The sequence below is a fragment of the Anoplopoma fimbria genome, chromosome 10 (assembly GCF_027596085.1).
Source record: "Anoplopoma fimbria isolate UVic2021 breed Golden Eagle Sablefish chromosome 10, Afim_UVic_2022, whole genome shotgun sequence".
Lineage (NCBI taxonomy): Eukaryota > Metazoa > Chordata > Actinopteri > Perciformes > Anoplopomatidae > Anoplopoma > Anoplopoma fimbria.
The window spans coordinates 842,288-862,343 of NC_072458.1; the positions used below are offsets into that span (position 1 = coordinate 842,288).

The window sequence follows — 20,056 nt, forward strand, 5'->3', positions numbered from 1 at the left end:
GGAGTGACACGTCACTCCTCCATTCGGTGATGCTGAATACAGGAATGTTTCTGGGGATTATTAGTTAGTTATAACACAGTGGGCATTAACCAGGAGAACCAGGCAGAAAGAGTCTGACAAAGATATGCTATAAATGACACCAGACCGACCTCCTTAATCCACTCTTCATTTCAATTAATTCTGATAAGAGGACCAGAGGGGCCTGCCTTTCTTGTCCTGCAAAATTCACTCTGGAACAATGTAGACTATATACATGTCCTCCTGAGAACAATGTCAAAGTAATCTGTTCCCTGTGTGAGCATCTTTACATTCTACGCATTTTTCTCTCCCAATTTTCTTTCTTTTTTGGATTTCTCCCCAGAATTTGTGAATGCAGACAGCAGTACAACACAAAGCTGTGTGTACTGTTACCCCTATAGCATTTCATTTTCATTGCCAATGCAGTCCAGCAAGCCTCTTCCCTCAGTCTCGGTCAAGGGCATCTTAGCATACAAATACGCGCACAAAAATATTCACTGCATGGATGTGTGTAGATGTATTGAGAGATGAAGGGTTCACAAACAAGTCATGTGAAATGCATGCTCACTGAGATGGTGAACACTTTGAAATATTCTCACTTGCTCTCTCTTTGCACACACTCACAAACACAAACACACACACACTCAATTGTTGATGCTGGCAGCTGGTTTCCCGCTCCTAGAAGTGGGGTGACAGTGATTTATGACTTAGGGATGATCCAAGGGAAAACAGCCAACTACAGGACATCAAAACAAAGATGGGATGAGTAGGGAAAAAGGTGAGGGAGAAAACACATTCGACCTGGAGACCTGCAGAGAGAGGGAAGGTGAGGGGGGTGCAAACAAAAAGAGAGGCATAGAGGGGGAGAAATGTAGGGTGTGGGACAAATAAATTCTGAATACAAGATATGCAAATGCATGAGTTTGATATTAAAGGGGGCTTATCATGCTAATTTCCAGCTTCACACATGTATTTGGGGTTTCTACTAGAACATGTTTATGTGCTTTAATTATCAAAAAATACATTATTTTAGTCATTCTGTCTGTCTGAATTTACCTGTAATCAGCCTCTGTCTGAAACGTTTCGTTTTGGCCAATCTGCTTTGATTGGCTTATGAGAAAAATATGGCACAACTTTGCAAAAGTATTTTCAAGCGGATATTTACATAGGGGGCGGTATATTCTAATGAACCTGCATGTGACATGGGAAGGGGAGTCAAATCTGAGTGGCTTGTTGAAATTCATGTTTTCTGATCCAGGCCCCCCACAACAAAAATATATATTCTATTGTCTTATTTCACAGTTTGTGGGTTGGTAGACACTCCAGATACCCAAATGGACATGCACAAGCACTTAAAAAGTGAGTTTTTAATGAGATGTGCCCTTTAACTGATGCACGGAACTGTATGTAGGTACACAATGTGAAGATGGAAAGAGTGTGTGCGTTAGAGAGACAGACAGACAGACAGACAGACAGACAGACAGACAGACAGACAGACAGACAGACAGAGAAAGAGAGAAACCGATGTTGAGAGAAGAGATTGTTTTGCTGTTGATTTGTGACATGAGCTGCAGGGCACAAAACCACTCACAAAGTATTGACTTTTAAGTTCAAAGTACTTCACCATTGCCTATTACGTTCAGAAATCTGGGAAAAAAACACATAAACCTCACAGTCACATACACACACACGTACAGTATGCACAAACATGCAGTGGAGAGATAAATCACTCAGTATGGGCCAGACAGATTCAGATCTAGCCTTCCCCAACTCTGAAAGAAAGTTACTTCTGCTTCTCTTGTTCTTCTTTTTAAAAAGAGAGGCAGAGGAAAGTCAGTGCAAGCAAGAGAGACACAGGGGAAGATGGGGAAAGGAAATATAATGTTGAAAAAGCAGATCTTTGGATGGGAATATCACCTGGAGAGGTGTATAAGCACCCTTGTACTGGGTTCTAACTGAGCTGGAATCAATTTATTTCAGTGGAAAGGGTTTCAATCCCTGACTGTCTTATTCACACCTAACTGAAAGGAATTTCAAATAGCTAGGAGCTGACAATATAAAATAAGCTGTAAAAGAAGCTATAGTGACCAAATGCTGTTTCAAGTTGCATTTTTTCCCCTATGGCCATCTATTTTCTTTTGTATTCTAACCAATACGTATAAAACTTTAGGAAAAAAAATAACAATGTGCAGACAGCAGCACATACTTCACAATCATTGTAAAAAAAATGTCCTTTGGGATAATGGAATTGCTGTACTGCTGATCATGCAGTTCAATGGTTTCTATCACAATTACCATCACTGGCATAAACCTGCCAGGATTTGATTTTACTTAAATACTGGAAAACAAGGCTAGCCGTCTACAGCCATGCTAGCAGCTCTGTAAGGCTGCTCAAAGCAAAATGTTGCTTTTAGCTAAATGCTTAAATCAGCATTCTAACTTGGTTAGAATGACGATGTTAACATGCTGATGTTTGGCAGGCAAAAGATTTTCCCCATATGTGTTTATGTTGTAAGGAAACATTAGCTAAACACAAAAAAAGTCATGGAATTACTAAAATCATTAGGGTTAATCCACTGGGCATTTAATCTGTAAACAATTTCACATCAGTCCATCAGATATTTTATAACAAAGCTGCCTGCTGGTATTGCTACAGGAAAAGTCATTTGAATTTATCCTCAGCAGACAATATATGGGGGTAAAAAAAAGTTAATGCAATCCAACAAATACACTATAAATGTTGAGATGTTTCGGTTTGGACCAAATTGGTCGGTAACTAACCCACAGACCAAACGAGTGATTGTTTTCTTGTGCTTCCATCTGCACATATGCAGTTGAGCTGCTAAAAACTATGGTCATAACAGTCTTCAGCTCAATAAAGGTTGATATATATTATACAAAATTACAGCCCAAAAGCTGCAGTCATTTTGTACGGCTTCTGCAGAGAGTCTGTACAGGCTTTCTGTACCACAATTGCAACATTAGTCAGACTAGCAATCATCCCTCCTCTGCTGATATAAGGTGAAATATTTTTGTAAAAGTACATGACCCTCTCCTCTTTGATTCACATTCCCAATCTGCCCTTTGCATTTGCTCTCTAAAATAAAATCACGATTCCTTTTTTAAGCTTTTCTTTTATTCCTCTCCTACATGTTCTCTTGTATGATCCTTCCATGGTCACAGAGACATGTTAATAGCATCAGTTCTATCAACTCTTTTTTTTACAGTTGTCCTTCAGCATTCCTGCAGCAAAATTCTTAATGTGTAAACAAATTGTACCACATTTCCTATGTGATAAACATCTTAAATTCATCAAATGCATTTGAATTCTGTCATAAATATTGTGGCTTCATTCCATAATATCACAGAATTGCCTCCCATCTCGCCTACACACTGAGGCGGCATAAAAGAAACAGGCCCAAAGCAATCAATTCATATTTTGCAGAAATGAAAATGCATGTGACCAGCTGTGACTAGTGCCCATTTCACTGTCTTGCACACAACTGAGAGTGGCGAGAGACAAGTAGCTTCATCTGGCTGTCACTCATCTGTTTTAGCTTGGATTAGCTGAATGGATTAGCCTCTGATACAAAGCAAAACGCTGCTTTCCAATTACTATACACACACATCTTGCACTTCAGTCAACCTAGCTGGCAATGAATTAAAAAGCTGCTTGAGCGACGATGAGTCTGTGGTGGAAAGGAGCCACGTAGTATACAGCTTCAGAAATCTATACAGTATATATATATATATATACGCTGGGAATGGACAAAAAAAAGAAAATGGGGGGGGGGGGGGATTTCATGTGCGATGCTTCAACTGCACACATACTGTACAAACACAGATTTTTAAGCAGACTAGCATAGACACATGCATGCTCAGCATCACACATAAGTACATGCATACATGCTCAGCCCACACACACACACACACACACACACACACACACACACACACACACACACACACACACACAGACTGTTACTGAGAGAAAAAGGCATGGAACAAGCCTGAGGGTTTGTTCTGATGCATTCACTTATTGCCTGGATTTAAACCTTTAACCCTGTTGTTTCCCTGCTACATCTCTCAATCCCCCACCTGTTCTCTACATGAATCCCTTACATAAAATGCAATTTCAGAAGGCAAAGGTTCAATAAAAGGAAGCGAATAAAGAAAAAAAGGGATCACCATGACTAACTGATGCAGGAAAATTTGTATCTACTTTTTTATGAGGCAAGAAAGAAAAATAAGCCTGTGCAAAAAAAAAAAAAAAAAAAAAACTATCCTCTAATTCTGTTTAGTCATTTTGAGAAACATGTATATTTGACAGGGAATTCCATGTATAGAGAGAAGCACAATGACAGGCAGCTGGGAGGCTGATGTACTAACATTGATTATTAATTCAAAATGAAGTCACCCAGGTAATACTGTTCAATGATAAAACTGGCAGTAGAGTTCTCAATGGCATTCATATTTCAATAAATGCTGCAGCATCATTAAATCCCAAACCAGTTAGTGGATGTCTTCTCTCTTTATGGTTAGAGGAAAAACAACAACTCCCCCCACCCCTCTTTTCCTCAGGACAGGTTCTCTCTTAGCCTGTGACAAACAATATATGTGACACTTTTAGAACAAAATGTTTCTAACAAAAACAGTGTTTTGTAGACAGATGTTGTCAGGCCTTCAAGCAAGTGGAGCTCACAGTGCTGGACAGAGTGATAAAATACTGGGCTGACCCAATTGGCAAATTCTTAAAAACTGCTTTATCTGTGGGTTTAAAAGAAGCTCAGCCGTCTGAAAACCTGCAATAATTAGCAAGAACTGAAAAAGAAAGAAAAAGGAGGATTGAAAAACAGCCATCATATAAACCTAATAAGCACTTGCCATGCAATTCCTAACAAAATCTACACCCAACTACTATGTATTAACTAAATGAAAACCCAGGAAAGCATAATTACACCACGTCATACTGCAAAATATTGTTGTGCAGGGAAGCCGTGCTCTGGTGGATTTTATGGCTGCTGCTCTCTTTGCCCAGAAACAAGCTCAGGACAAAGCTCAGGCTCTAAAATAATGCTATAAAATTCATATCCTTGTAACTTCTTTACTGGCAACTGCATCATGCCTACTAACTAAGGCATCACTCCTATAGTTTGCACTTGAGCAAATAAGCCAGACAGTTCATGTGAAAACAAGTTACAATAAGTATATGCGGTCACCACCGGAAAACCAAAAAGGCTGTTAAGAGTTCAGTTTTACAAGGCAGTGTCAGTGGTGAGCGAAATGAAGTTGTATTTCTGGAAATGCAATCAGAGACTGACCCGTGCTGTATAGCTTGCCAACTGTCTGCTTTTTACACAACAGCCATTGGACAGCACTGACATGTTGAGTGAGAGTTCAGAGGCTACTTAGCCGTAGGGTATTCTGTCTCTCTGCTTATTTCGTTATTCAGACATGGCATGAGAAGAGAGAGCTTATTGACACTATGGGCCTACAGAACGCCGAAAATCCATCAGAAAATGTGCTTTATTTCACGTCCTGCAATACATAATCTACCACCTTAAAGTGTACCACAATGTGTCTGTGTGAGATGTGCTTGTCAATAGGTTGCTGGAAAAAGAGCAAACAGCAGTGTGGCGGTGGAAACTTACTCGGTGCGGCGTAGGAGTGGAGTTTTGCCCAGGCGGAGGATGACGGGTCCTCGAGGGTTGCGGATCTTCTTGACATCTTTGCTCTTGAGCAGGGAGAATTGCCTCACCAGATTAAAACCTGACAACAAATGTCATCCATCAGCACTCGGATAAATAAAACTTGGAGAAGAAAAAAAAAAAAATGTCTGGAAGCGTATTTTAGCTAATCTTTTCACCTGTGACATTGTGCCGGGTCGTCTGAGGAAACTTCCACTCATCCACATGCAAGAACGGGCACTGATCGTCTGCGGAGACAAATAGAGGACACAGAGGGTTAAGCAAGGAAAAGTAACTTCAAATGTTACCTTTCACACTTCCTGCTGGGTTAAATGGACAGAGTTTTGTGTGAGAGAGAGGAAGCAACTGCAAACATACATGAGAAAAAGAAATATTGATCTGGAAGAAAGGGAAGTTGAGGGGAGTTGGTGGGGTTGAAAGAGAGTCAAGAGTGTATAAGACAAAGAGTGCGATGAAATGAGGGCAAAGCTGTGCAGAGGGGAACACAGCCCGGTTTGACAGGTTGTCTTGCACCAAGCTTGTCTGTCGCGGTAGCCTACGTTTGATGGATATGTTCTCACCCTGTCAGGGGAGGTTACAGAGAAAAGTGTTGCCTGTCAGAGCGGCCTGCCTCACTATAGAGGGGAGATGTGAGATGTGTAGAAGAAAAAACTGGCCTTGTTCAGGTAGACAAGGACCCTCTGAATCACTGTGATCCACAGCTAATTGATCTCTTTGGGGCCAAGGACCAAGGCCTGGAGCAAGACGTTCTACAGGGCACAGTGTTTCCATAAACTATCTTTTTTTTTTTTGCTATGACTGCAGAGAATGTGGAAGCAGCTGTTACCCTGCATTAACCAGAATACATTTTCTTTGAGCCGTGCGGCTGTTAGTAATATTCTAAATCATTACTGTGTGCCTTCTGCCAAAGCTGAGGGCTAGGCATTTTAATTAACCCTGGTACAATGCTGCATCTTTTCGAAAACAAAAAAACATAAAAGTGCAAGAGCTTGGTTAAACTTGGTTTTGCTCTAACTTCAGCTGCAAAAGCAGAGCAGGATTAAGGCGGCATACGCATTCTTGGCACATGGCCAGGGGCTCCTTGCCACAACATTTTAAAACGTAAAAAGACAACTATCTTTCCTAGATCTGCCCCTCTGTGGCAACTATGAGCTGCTGGGAGTGCCCTAAATGTGACTCTTTTGGGGCTGCCTGGAGTTAATTAGTCACTTTGATCCACTGCTATCAGAACATCTAGACAAGTCAGAAACAAGGGCAGGGGAAATACCAATTATCTGACCATTTGTGATGAGAAGGTCCTGCGTGCCATTGTTAAATAATCATGGTGGACTCAACACCCAATGTCACACATGTTTAAAAGCCAATTTTTTAAGCTTCATTCAAGGTCTACACCAGCGATGAATAGTAACGCAAATGATTACGTTTTATGGGCCAGTAATCTACTTATAACTTGGATACATTTGCTAAATACCTTCGTCACAACTAGTCTGTTATTTAATACCATTTTGACTGCATTAACCAAAATGAGCTGTTATCCAAGCTGTGTGTGCGCAGTTACGCAGGAGAGCAGAGGGTCAGCATTGAAAAGACTATTTCCTATTCTTGCTCTAGACTTGGTCTTGACTCTGAACCAACTGCACCTGGTTTTGACTTGGACTCGTTAAAGTTGGTCTTCACTACAGCCCTGCTCACCTCCATAAGTAAAGTTTTCGTGTCTCCTGGATTTATGGTTTGAGTTGTTGAGAGCATCTGTTTGATGAAACAGTGAATGCACTGCATGGTGAGTTGCCTTGCTGCATGCAACAGCAACACACTGTCTATGTTTCCAACCACAATTAAACTGTATCCAGACTGGAAGACACATCATAACAAAGGGGAAAGAGCCTAATATAATTACTTAAATAATCACATAACTGACTTTAATTAAGAGTTTCAAAATTTAATTTCACGCCGGCCGGCTCAAGAAAAGAATTGAATCACTTGCAGCGCTTCATCACTTCCTATCAAGTTCATCAGTTGACACCCTGCAGCTTCTGCTCATCTTGGTTTCAAATCAAAAGCTGTTTCCAAGCCCAGCACATTTCAGCCTGCCTGCTGCAGTGTGTCATTCTATTGTTGCTGCCTGCAAGTACCAATCAAGGTGCAGATAAGAGGTGTCAAACAGTGGTGTTGTAGTACGTTAAGAGAAACTTGAGATGAAAACTCAAGAAATTGTATGAATTGAACGTGACTTCTGAACAAAGTATCAGATACAGTGAAGAATGCAGGAAATATCAAGCAGTCTTCTGAGCCCTCTGATACTGTCGGATACACTCTGCCTGACAGTACATCCTTTTATCGTTCACACACACACACACACACACACACACACACACACACACACACACACACACACACACACACACACACACACACACACACACACACACACACACACACACACACAGTGCTGACTCAGCACAAAGTGCACACTCTGCAGCCTCACAAAGACTCTGCTTCCTTTTTTGAATCAAGAGATGGTAAGATCTACCTTTCGTCGCTACTTAGTCTTTCTTTTTTTTCTCGTTTTGTTTTTCCATCCAACAAAATCAAAATGAAGGATTTGTCTGGAGTAATCCTGGCTGGAGGCAAAGGGGGGCAGCACAATGAAAAGTCAATGAGCAACACACAGACAGGCGAAGGTGGAGAGAGGTGGAAGAACAGAGAGCAGTAAGAAGGAAGGTGAAAATGTTATATTAGCTTTTTTTTTTTTTTTTTTTTTTTTACCTTAAAGACTGTGTTGTCTCACAAGTAGTCAACTGCTCTACATGGTATGACCTGGCTCAACCTTTTTAAATCTGAGCTGGATTTTAACATGCGCTAAATAATTTAGCATCCCAATTTCTACCCCGCGCCTTTTGTTCGGTTAAATGTTTTCTCGAGACGAGGCCATCTCTGCGCAAAGATGTTGGATCACTAGGACAATGGATGGAGTAAACGTGTAATATACCACACACCAGCTTAGATGCTTCCAATACTACCGAGTGAAAATGTACAAGGCCAGGTTTAGGTGCTATCCATATGTTTACATTATTATGCTCTTTGGTGTAACAGTAGTGTAATGTGTGTTCAACCCACACAGAGAGAGAGAGAGAGAGAGAGAGAGAGAGAGAGAGAGAGAGAGAGAGAGAGACGCTTTGAGCAGATAAACTGTTGGGTGATCATCCTAGCAGAAGAAAAATGAGCCTTGTCTCCTGTTATTAAATGCAGCAACGCATCAAGCTGTAAACACAACATTGATATCACCACATAATGACGTTGGTACGATTAATGTGTTAGCAAACATTTTCTATTTACAGATCCAGAAGACACAAAGCAACATTAGCATTCATTCGTATTGGCGTTTCTGGCCACCTGATCTAATCTTGTTTAAGCTGTTATTGTCCAGTTAGAAGCTAACTTTGTCATTTGATGCTGGAGACCTACAGTGGGATATTTTGATGTGGGATTGAAACATATTTGGTCATTTGGTAATTTAACCAAAACAATGAGCTGAAAGACATTAAAACGTACCATATAGGGCTGAGAGAAACTGGAGTTGGGTGGTAATTCTCTGTAGGTTTACCACCATGAGCCACCCCGTTCACATAATACGATGCCACTTCATCCATTGTTGATACAAAATATGAATTACAGCAGGTTTGACATAAATAATTTGACAACAAATATTTGTTACCTCTTTTAAAGCTGTGACTAAATTTAAATGTCGTGTTTACTTGTAAGAGCCTCAGACTTTTGCTCGCTTTTACGGGATACACAAGTTTTTTCTACATAGCTCGGCGGATGGATGATATTTTAGTGGACTGTTGGGTACTCGGGCACTTGGCAATTTGGCAGAGGACATACTTCAGAACTTGAACCCCATTTCCTCTCAAGCTGTGATCAAAGGAAAGTGTTTGCTTGTTGACAAGCTAATTACTACATAGTATGAGTCCAGGATCCTGCTAGCAGCTGCATGTAGCCTTAAAGAGATTGGATGGTCTTGGCTGGGCTCACTTCCTCTTTGATGGGTTGCGTTTTGAGTCTTGCCAAAGCAGGTAATGATACTACGCTGGCAGTCATGCAGTACACTGCTGTGAGAGTTCCCCCAAGTTTCCACTTTGCCAAAGATACAAATTCTTTAAGGAGGCGAAATCCTGCGTTTTGATGTAGAGACTTATACCATTAACTTGGAGAGAGTGAAAGGTAGCAGACAAGGGCAAACATGGATGATTTGATTATTGTAAATGCATCAATTAAAAAATAATAGAAAACTCCTACATTAGATAGTCCAAAGGAAAAAAAACTTCTACCACTCGGGTGTGCATTGTGACAGAGAACAACTCAACTATAGCCGCCCCGCTGCATTTTTTCCCAGCTAAAATAAGTGATGTGTGACCTGCATCTTGCAAGATATTTAACAACCTTCAGAACGTTGAGGAATCAATGGCCTTATCGACGAGTGCTTTGTTGTGGCCGGGGTCTAGTGAAACCCACTGCCACCGAGTTTTAATACTGTTTCCGTAGCAGTGAGCACTTGGCAGAGCACTTTCATTAGGGAGAAGAGGTCACTAGTGTGCTTACGGAGTGTTTGGTGTGTGGTTTGCAATAAGAGAGGCTATGGTAGTTATTGAATGTGCTTTACAATGTGGCATTCCAAGATAATTGGACTGGGCTGCTGATCAGCAGAAAGTCAGACTCATCCAGGTCCCGGAGCTATTAAACGCATGCAACATATGGGAGGCAAAGGGCATGCCGGGTGGTTTAGTTTGATGATTCAATACTATGATTCAATTCAGCCTATGTAAGCTTAAAGTGTTGGTAAAATGACAAACTGTCTCAATCCCCCCCCCTTTTTTTATATAATCCAGTCAGAGGGTGAGAGTGTGTGTCTCACTTGCCTTCCTGGCCAAATGAGCCAGACAAGAGAGAACATTCCTGTTTTTTCCCAGAGATAAAACTACAGCACAGAGGAGTGGAGAGACTTAAAACACTGCACTTCAGAGGGATGAGCTCACTCTTTTCCCCCTTTGAAGGCCTCTGGCCCATATTTAATACTCTCTCACAAGCTCACACAGACACAGACTGGACTCACGGCACATTGACAAGCTTTTCACGAGCCTTTTTAGAGAGTACATGTTGTACACTACTCCAACGAGATTGTTTTGTTTGTTAAGATGTCTGGCTACCCGTGTGTTTGTGTTTGCAAAGTGTGAATATATACATATTGGTAAGTGAGGCTGGTTAAGAGAAAGGGACAACATACACTTTGCAGGAAACTGGTTGCTTACATGCAAGGTCAAAATGTTCAACATTAGTTTCAAACATTAGCATTTTTTTAAATCACATTTGGTTGGTTTTTTTATGCACTCTGCAGCATTGAGATGTGACTCAATATTACTTTACTGCAATACACGTTTTGTATGCTCTGTAGAGACATAACAGGATAGGTTCATCCATGAGCCAGTTACAAGTTTAAGGGTTTTGCTTAAGTTCTTTGGTGAAGTTATGGGACTGCCTGTGATAGCCTGGGCACAATCATTTGAACTAACAAAGTTGTTTTTTTTAGGAAATCAAGCTCTCTGCCCCTCCTTTCATATCTGACAGCATCTTTACCCTATTACATTGGTTGACATTGTAGTAGATCCCTCCTTGGTGTCCTGACCCAACTTCCTGTTTCAACTGGATTTACAGCCCATTAACTGAATTCAAATTTGTTGAAGTCTATCTAACTACAACACTCACAATACATATGTTTGCTAACTCAGACTGCTGGAACCCGCAGTAGAGGATGTATGTATATATGGTTACAGTGATGGTTTGATATGGGCCTATGGCATGAGGGTGTTGAATAAAGACTTTTAACTAAACTTGAGAGTTAAGAGGCCCTTTCATGGTGTTTTTACATAACTTGTCATTTCATTTAAATATACATTTGAATCTATATGGAGGAATGCAGTATTTAGTAATAGTAAGAGGCTACAGAATATAACCAGTTCTCAGTGTAGAGGCACATACAGCACAGCATTTAGAATATTCACTTTAATTATTATTATCCTAACCCAAACAACAAGCCGTACCCGTAATCAGGCTCAGTGATGTATGTCTGCTTCTGCTGCTCGATGCTTGTCTTCTCTAACTTCCAATTTAGTGCAAATTAGCTTATTGCTACTACAGTTCATTGGCACCAGAAAACTTACAATTTAGCTCAGACACAGACAGAGGGAAACTGAGTGAAAACAGATCAATGCACAAATCCATTACTTCAGACTGCATAGGGCATGCGGTGCACATAAAAAAGACCTTTCAGCAACACTTCCCCAAAAGCAGGGAATATCAGCAATTTAATTCAACTATGGGGACTAGTCTGTCCGGCTGAATACACTGGCAGAACTGCAGCGCAATCATCCAGCTCGACTCCTCAACACTAGTTTTACCTAAACCGGCTTTCCTGCTGTAATGTCAGCAAATCACCAGTAAGTAGAGATTTGGATGAGTCAGACGAATGTGTGTATATGAGTGTGTGAGTTTGTATGGTACAAAGTATTATAGCTGCACTTGAGAAAGCACTTTCTTCCTCGCCACCGGGGGAGATGACTCAGGGGAGCTGCAAGCTGACTCATTCTCATCTGAAAAGCTCTGAGACTCCCAAGAGGGTCGCCCCCCTGCCAAGAGCTTGCTTCAGAGCTCCTCAAGCTATGGAGGATTGCTCGGGCCCCCCCTCCCAAGTGATATGACAGATCTGGCCCCTGACAACACACTGAGAATGTGGTGAGGGAGTTTGACAGTTGGGAAAGAAAGAAATATTTTAAACAAATCAGTACAACAGATTGTTCTTCACCTCTCTACCACTTGGTTTCTTTAAATGCACAATCTCTCAACACACCAACAGACAATTAAACTGACACTCGAACATCCTCACAATTTCATGTACACACATAGAGACACTCATCATTTTAAAACCTCTACGCAAAGAAACTCAACCGCACATGGTAAACACATACGCCTCGTTGCCACAGCCTGACCACCCTGCCACCAACAGCCACGAGCTCGCAACACACATAAGCTGTAATTACAGTCCCTTTTCATTGTAGCCTTGGGCCCCGTCACCCACGCGCACACCCCGACACAAATGGACACAGTTCCATCTAACTCAGGGGGGATGGAAAGCATGACGAGTTGGTCTAGCATAAAACTCCATATTGAAAATATGTCTCATATATAATTGTTAGAATGTTTTGGGGATTTTATCGTCTTTTTTAGCGTTTAAATGAAGAGTGCAGTGCCAGTTTGCGGTGTGCCTGTTCGGAGCGCGTGCCCATATGAACGGGCTTATTGCTTGGCTCCCGGTATTGCTGATTACAGCGTTGTCGGTGAGCGTGACCCTTCGTTGGTTGTGGCCATTTGAGACGTGCGCCCCTTAGGATGGCCTTTTTGGCTCTAGGTTCTAGTCATGCTGCAGGGAAGTGAAAATGAGTAAGTATTTCCAGCATCCAGCAGCAAAAGCTAACTGCAGTCAATGAGCTGCGACAACATTTTTTGAAAATTAGCAAATCTGTTTTCTTGCCATGAGTTAGATGAGAAGATTTATACTGCTATATATGTACGGAAAATATTAAGTTTCAGCGAGCAGCTTGTGAGCTTAAATTAGTGTAAAGCCTGGATTAGAGAAACACAGCTAGCCTGGGTTCCATTTGACGGTAACAAAATCAGCCTACTAGCATCAGTAAAGATTACTACCCAACATGTTACAACTCATTTGCTTAATCCCTAGAAACATCAAAGTGTACAACATGCCAAATTGTGGTTTTACTTTTGGCTTTGTTGCAGATTATATCTCGGAACAGGCAACCGGTGGAGACAATGCCTCTAAAGCTCACTAAGTGTTTTATGTAGCGCTTTTTAGAGGTACCGATGGGCATTTTTTCATTCTAGGATGAGTGAACAGGCAGCTGACTGTGGCATTAAAGGACATATATGAGAGTGGTATGCGCCTTCTCATCTATATCTGTGAAAGAAAACAAATGAGGGTGTGTTGAACTAATTATTATTGCAAAGAAGGATGTACTCTTTTGTCTGAAGTTCACAATTTCTACCATTCATAACCACTACTGGAGCTTACATTTTTTTTTTTATTTGAGGAAACTCACCTTGATCAGACGCCAGCACGTCACACGAGCCATAGCTGAGCGCCAACAGAGTCAGACAGGAGCAGAGAAGCCACATGGTTTCACTCCGCCGAAAAACGCCTCACCTCTGCCACCAGCTGATGGACGGACAAACAGAAAAAGAGAGTGTCAAAAAAAGTCAAATCATTCGTACATTCTGTCAGAACGCCGCTCGCTGACAGCTGCACATTATGCTTGACTCCTAAATAGACGTTCATGTATATTTATGAGTCAGTCACAGTTGATGTGTTAATTATGTGGTATGATGCGGCCTTTGTTAGTGGCATATGAATTAACCAGAATGTCCCTCATTAAGTAGTGTAACTCTATAAAGTCTGATCATAGTCATTATACTGTCCGTCTGGTTGGCCTTTGACTGGACAGCTGCTACACACAAGCACACATAAACACACATGTGAATTTCCAGGGTGCACTTAACCATATCTGGGAAAGATTTGCATTGTGCTGCAAACAAACACAAAGACAACAAAGCAAAATGCACACATGAAATTAAAATGATTTGCATGCAGGCTGGTTGGTCCCAAGGCAAACACACAGTGGGGCCAAAACACACAAACACATCTGGAGACTATTCCACTGGAGCCATGGTTGTGTTGCACCAGATGCTTCCACGTGGCCCAACAACAAGTACACACACACACACACACACACACACACACACACACACACACACACACACACACACACACACACACACACACACACACACACACACACACACACACACAGAGATTAAAATATGTGCCACGTCTAGATAATCATTACACTCGGTCTCCACAGTCACTCTCCCTTTCTACAACCCCTTTTTAATATACACACACATCAATGCACACACACTTACATCCCAGCTGACCCGGACTTGCCCTCAGCATGTGTGCGAGCCACCCCATAACTCTTAGGTGTTTACAGGTACAGCAGGGCCCTGAAGGCAGGAAAGCGAGCAGACTGCGTGTCTGTACACACACCTGTCCCGTCTGCCAGGAGAAATGACCCCCATGCTCCCGTGGGGGTGCACAATGTGGCGTTCCTGCCCGGCAGAGGACACCTCTATCCAGCCTGACCCGACTGCCTGCTGCTAACAGACAATGTGGTGGAGGACAGCGTTTCAAATTATGCACTGAAATAACAAGGACAGCTTGACATGCTCCAGATTGTGAATCATACATTCAATGTTGGGGGCTGCTGACTCAAGGTGTGGCGTCCATTGTTTTCTTCCATTTTAAAAAAGGGGCCAGGTTACCATTTCATGACAAGAGCAATATCTTAGCAAGACACTGATTAATCATATTATGGCACAATCTATCTGTGTGTACATGGACACTTTATACAAAAGTAGCTGCAAGCTAAACTGCTAGAATTACAGTTTCAAAAAAAAAAAAAAAAAAAAAGTTTTCCCCTGCAGTTGGATGGGTGGAAAGTTAATCAATGCCTTAGACGGCTGAGTTTGGGCACTTTCAAGCTGCAGCCATTATTATAGGCTTCATGCCACATGATCGCAATAATAAAAAAAAGTCCACACAGTACATAATACACAATGCATCACAGTCCAGAGAACATAGGCTGAGGGAAAAGTTACAGCTCATTGCTATTATTATCTGGCCATAATCCAAAACAATTTAATAGGCTTCCTAATATGTATTGCTACGGATGTCTCTCTTTCTCTCTGCAGTTCATCTGCAGCTTCATGGGCCACCCAGCTGGCTACAGCAGATAAAGGCAATGTGGGGTTAGGCCACTGGGCTTGGCCGCTGAGCCCGGTAAGCAGGCCGGCTAGTGACCGGGTCACTGAATACGAAGCCAATACAGGCAGGAAAACAATGACAAATTTGAAAGTCTTCCAGCAATAAAAGCCTGAAGACAAGCACAGGTGGACAGAATTAGTGACCAACCTCGACAATCAAAACACAGGCCTCATCATTTCAGCTTGGACAGATTTATTTTTCCACGACAACAATGTGTCTCCCTTGAAGATACAGGCATGCCCAGTATTTCTTGGGGTCATTTTGGTTGGAGGTTCAGACATATTGCCTAGATACCTGTCCCAGCACCATTTTATGGTTTGAATACACGGACAAAAGGGAAGGAGGTCGTCAGTGGTGCTCAATGCTTAGCAGTTTTTGTTGTCACACATTTCATCATCATTGCCACAACTTACAGATAAAAAAAAAACAGCCCCAAGCCTGTTTAGAGAAACACACTCTGACAGAGGTAAATATAACATGTCCTCTCTATGGCCTGACAGGAGAATTGCTTATTAGCCACCCAGACACGGATGATTAAATAACAGTGCACCAGTAGCCCACTGTTTCAACTACTTTCCATCTGTTTGAATGGGAGAACCCATCATAAATGTGTCAGTCATGTAAAATTTGTGGGTTCACTGCCTTTCCAGCTGTCTCTCCCAGCATTCTGTACCGAGAAGATTGATGGACAGCTCGCTAACAGGGTATCTGTTTCCAATCTTCCCTGCTCTATCATCACACACAAAAAAACACACAGTCGAGAGTGGTTTGGGTGCTGTGCAGTGAAAACAACCGCCTGCTCTGTTTAATTGTGACCCTGACTGAATCCTCCAGAGAAAGTCCTATCTCAGCAGAGAATGTGCAGGAAAGTCCACTAGAAGCTGACTGGAATGCAGCTATAAAATAGAAACCCTTTATAAAAAGGTAGGCAGGCAGATGCAAATGCATACATTGACAACATTCATATAGAGTACATCATGTGTAACCTGACCCGCCAGACGGTTTGTTACACAAAAACATCTGAGACGCCTTCCTAGGAAACTGTTTGGAAAAAGGCAGGCACAAAAATAAATGGCAGATGATTAGATGAACAATCTGCAAATCTAACCAAGACATATCATGTTTTCAGACCAAACACAACCAACACGTGAGCTCTCCATCTTGCTGACAGGAAGTGGCCATCCTGTTGCCTGGTGTGCATGTGTGGAACACGTAAAGCACACCTCTGATTGCAGCGCTTGCACCAGCATGTCTGCTGTCCAGATGTAAGTCCGTAATTGTTTACGTTCATGTCTGTCCTGAAGTAGGGTCAAAGATTTACGTGATGCTTTGACCGGCATGCTAAAAATAACAATGCTAACATGCCGACAATAAGCAGGAATATTATTTACCCCGTTTGCCATCTTTATTCAAGCATGCTCGCATGCTAATTACTTATTGAATCAAAACCCGAAGTACAGCTGATGCAAATGGGAAAGTGATGAGTTTGCAGGAAAAGTCAGAGGAGCTCCTAAATCTCATCCTCTGCCAACGATGCCTGTTTGTGCCAAATGTTGTGCCAATCCATGAAGTAGCTGTTGCGATATTTCACAGGATAAGTCAGAACTTTGACTAGCTGATGGCGCTATAAGAACATTTACTGGGTCACCAAATACTTTAGGATTCATCCTCTGGGGACCACAAACTGGTGGATCAAAATACTGACACTGCCATCCAAAGAGCCATGCTGCTAGCTTGGCAAAAAAAAGTGGTGGACGTTCAATCCATATGCTGCCATCTTATCAGGTACTGAGTTATTTTTGACAGATAAAAGCACGAGAGCATTATTTGTCAAATGTTTTTTGACAAGGTGAAGAGGTCCAAACTCCAGGAAAACCGTATTTAGTTAAACTCTTTTGTTTAGACCAGTGCATTTCAGCTTGTGGCCTTCATTAGCAGCATCCCTTCATCAAATGTTTTTGGACCATCAGAAGCTTCTCTTTGCTGTAATTCTGATAAGTCACCATGACCCTAACAACAAGTACACATACACTTATGGCTCTTGAAATTTCAGATGCACTTTGGCCCGAACCGGAGAGTGCATTGCAGGCCTGTTACAACGGGGAACTTGGAGTGAATAAAAGTAGCTAAAGATGCCCTGAGGCTTTTATAGACACGCTAGATATCAACAGACCAGGAGGCATTAAAAACCAATAGCCCAAGCTGGATGACACACAAAGGAAACTGAGGCAAGTTTTTACTAGTCTTACATACTGGGCGATGTTCAAGAGTGTGGATGCATGCAACCCTCCCTCTGCTCAGGGTTTCCTCAAAGTTCCACTGCCATGTACACTATTGGTCCACTTACAAAAAAGTATGTTGTAATATGACGCCTACTCTGATGGAATGAACTGGTTGGCCCATGGTTTGCATGGTTTTGTCAGCCTGACCAGCTGAAGGCTGACCATTTCTGCTCAATGTTCACTTCACTGCTGACTTGAACAAGCAAAGACTCAAGTACATGATACAGTTAGCTGCAGGCTCATTGTATCTGAAACTAACACTGCATGGCCCACAGCTAAACACTGCATGTGCAGCCTGCAGCAGGTTAAGTGAGCAACGCTTAATGTGTTGTAAAATTTGAGGACACCGATTTGTAATGTTTACAGGATGTTCTCCCCAGGGTCTGAAGAAGTAGTAGAACCTGTGGGGGGGGGAACAGCCTTCTTGGAGTAACTTCAATGCTTTTCAGATCATGTTTTTTGTTGAAATGACGTTCAACAAAAAAAACATATCTGTTGTTTACCGAAGGTGAAGATGTTACAGTGGAGAGAAGGACACCTCTGATCAGAGAAATAAATCTTACTTTGTCTCAAGAGGCAGCTGTCTGGGAAAATGAAATACGTGCAACATTGAGCAGTTCCACATTTTGCATGGGGGGGGGGGGACTCTTTCAAACTTTCAAGATGGGTGTGCAGGCAGGATGGGATGGCTGAGTGATGAAGAAAACAGATGTGACTGTGGCATTAAAGCCTCCTTCTTTGAGTGTTCCCTGTTAGAGGTAGAGGCACATTTCGATTATGGACACTGGTCTCAAAGCAGTGCAGTGCTATGCTCAGACATTACTTAGCCTGAATAATGGAGGCTGTTCCATGCCACAGGGGTTGGAGGAGAGCCACAAACACTTACAGTAACAGCTCAGCCCATAATGCGTTGTATTAAGGCTGCTTAAGGATATAGGAAGGGGAAATCAGCATCACTTTTGCCAGCAGCTGTACTAAAGTTGTGGTTTAAAAAAAAAAAAGTTTCTTCCAAGAAACATTAAGAAATACAACAATTCTACCATAAGCAAGTACAAGCCTACTCAGCAGATATCACTTTAATGATCCCCAGTGGGAGAAAGTGAATCATGCTTTAATGTCATGACAGCTTTCTTTAGCATCACTATAACAATAGGGACAGTGCTGGTAATGACTTTACACTGACTGTGTGTACTTCTCATATGCTGAACAATGCTCCTATAATAGAAACAGTGGGATGTAACCTAATATGATTACGCCGGGTTGCAATATGAACCTTCTGCAAAAAAAAAGAAAGTTTCAGAATAAAGTTTCCCCCTGAACAGTCACTTTACAAACTACAGTCGGAGAACTCTCTACTGAGTAAACTGTGGGACAGAAAGGTGAGAAACATAAATACCTTCAGTTGTTGATAAATCCACAACTCTGCGTCCACATTAATCCGTAAATCAAAGCGCGTGTGTATCCAGAGGGGATGCTGATGTGAGTCTCATGTAATCCACCGCGTCTCCGTCCTGTTGACTTTTATTTTTATTTTATTTTCTCGAGGCTTCTTCCACGAAGAAAGTGGAAAGAAGACAAAAGTTAGGGCGAGATCTTCCGTGTCCAACTTTTTCCCCTCCCCTCTCTCTCTCTCTCTCTGTCTCTCTCTCTCTCTCTCTCTCTCTCTCTCTCTCTCTCTCTCTCTCTCTCTCTCTCTCTCTCTCTCTCTCTCTCTGTCTGTCTCTCTCTGTCTCTCTCTCTCTCTCTCTCTCTCTGCCTCTCTCTCTCTCTGTCTCTCTCTCTCTCTCTCTCTCTCTCTCTCTCTCTCTCTCTCTCTCTCTCTCTCTCTCTCTCTCTCTCTCTCTCTCTCTCTCTCTCTCTCTCTCTCTCTCTCTCTCTCTCTCTCCTCTCTGTCTCTCTCTCTCTCTCTCTCTCTCTCTCTCTGTCTCTCTCTCTCTCTCTCTCTCTCTCTCTCTCTCTCTCTCTCTCTCTCTCTCTCTCTCTCTCTCTCTCTCTCTCTCTCTCTCTCTCTCCTCTCTCTCTCTCTCTCTCTCTCTCTCTCTCTCTCTCTCTCTCTCTCTCTCTCTCTCTCTCTCTCTCTCTCTCTCTCTCTCTCCCAC

The 20,056-nt window shown here is 42.1% G+C and overlaps 1 protein-coding gene across 1 annotated transcript in view; it reads right to left on the reverse strand.

Moving 5' to 3' along the window:
* Positions 1 to 19,617, reverse strand: part of col16a1 (collagen, type XVI, alpha 1) — a 56,134-nt gene extending 36,517 nt beyond the window's left edge. The window contains 4 exon segments of the mRNA XM_054606036.1: positions 5,670 to 5,787; positions 5,885 to 5,953; positions 13,895 to 14,010; positions 19,354 to 19,617. Coding sequence (XP_054462011.1) covers positions 5,670 to 5,787; positions 5,885 to 5,953; positions 13,895 to 13,970 — 263 coding nt within the window. The 5' untranslated portion in view covers positions 13,971 to 14,010; positions 19,354 to 19,617.
* Positions 19,618 to 20,056: the final 439 nt, after the last annotated feature.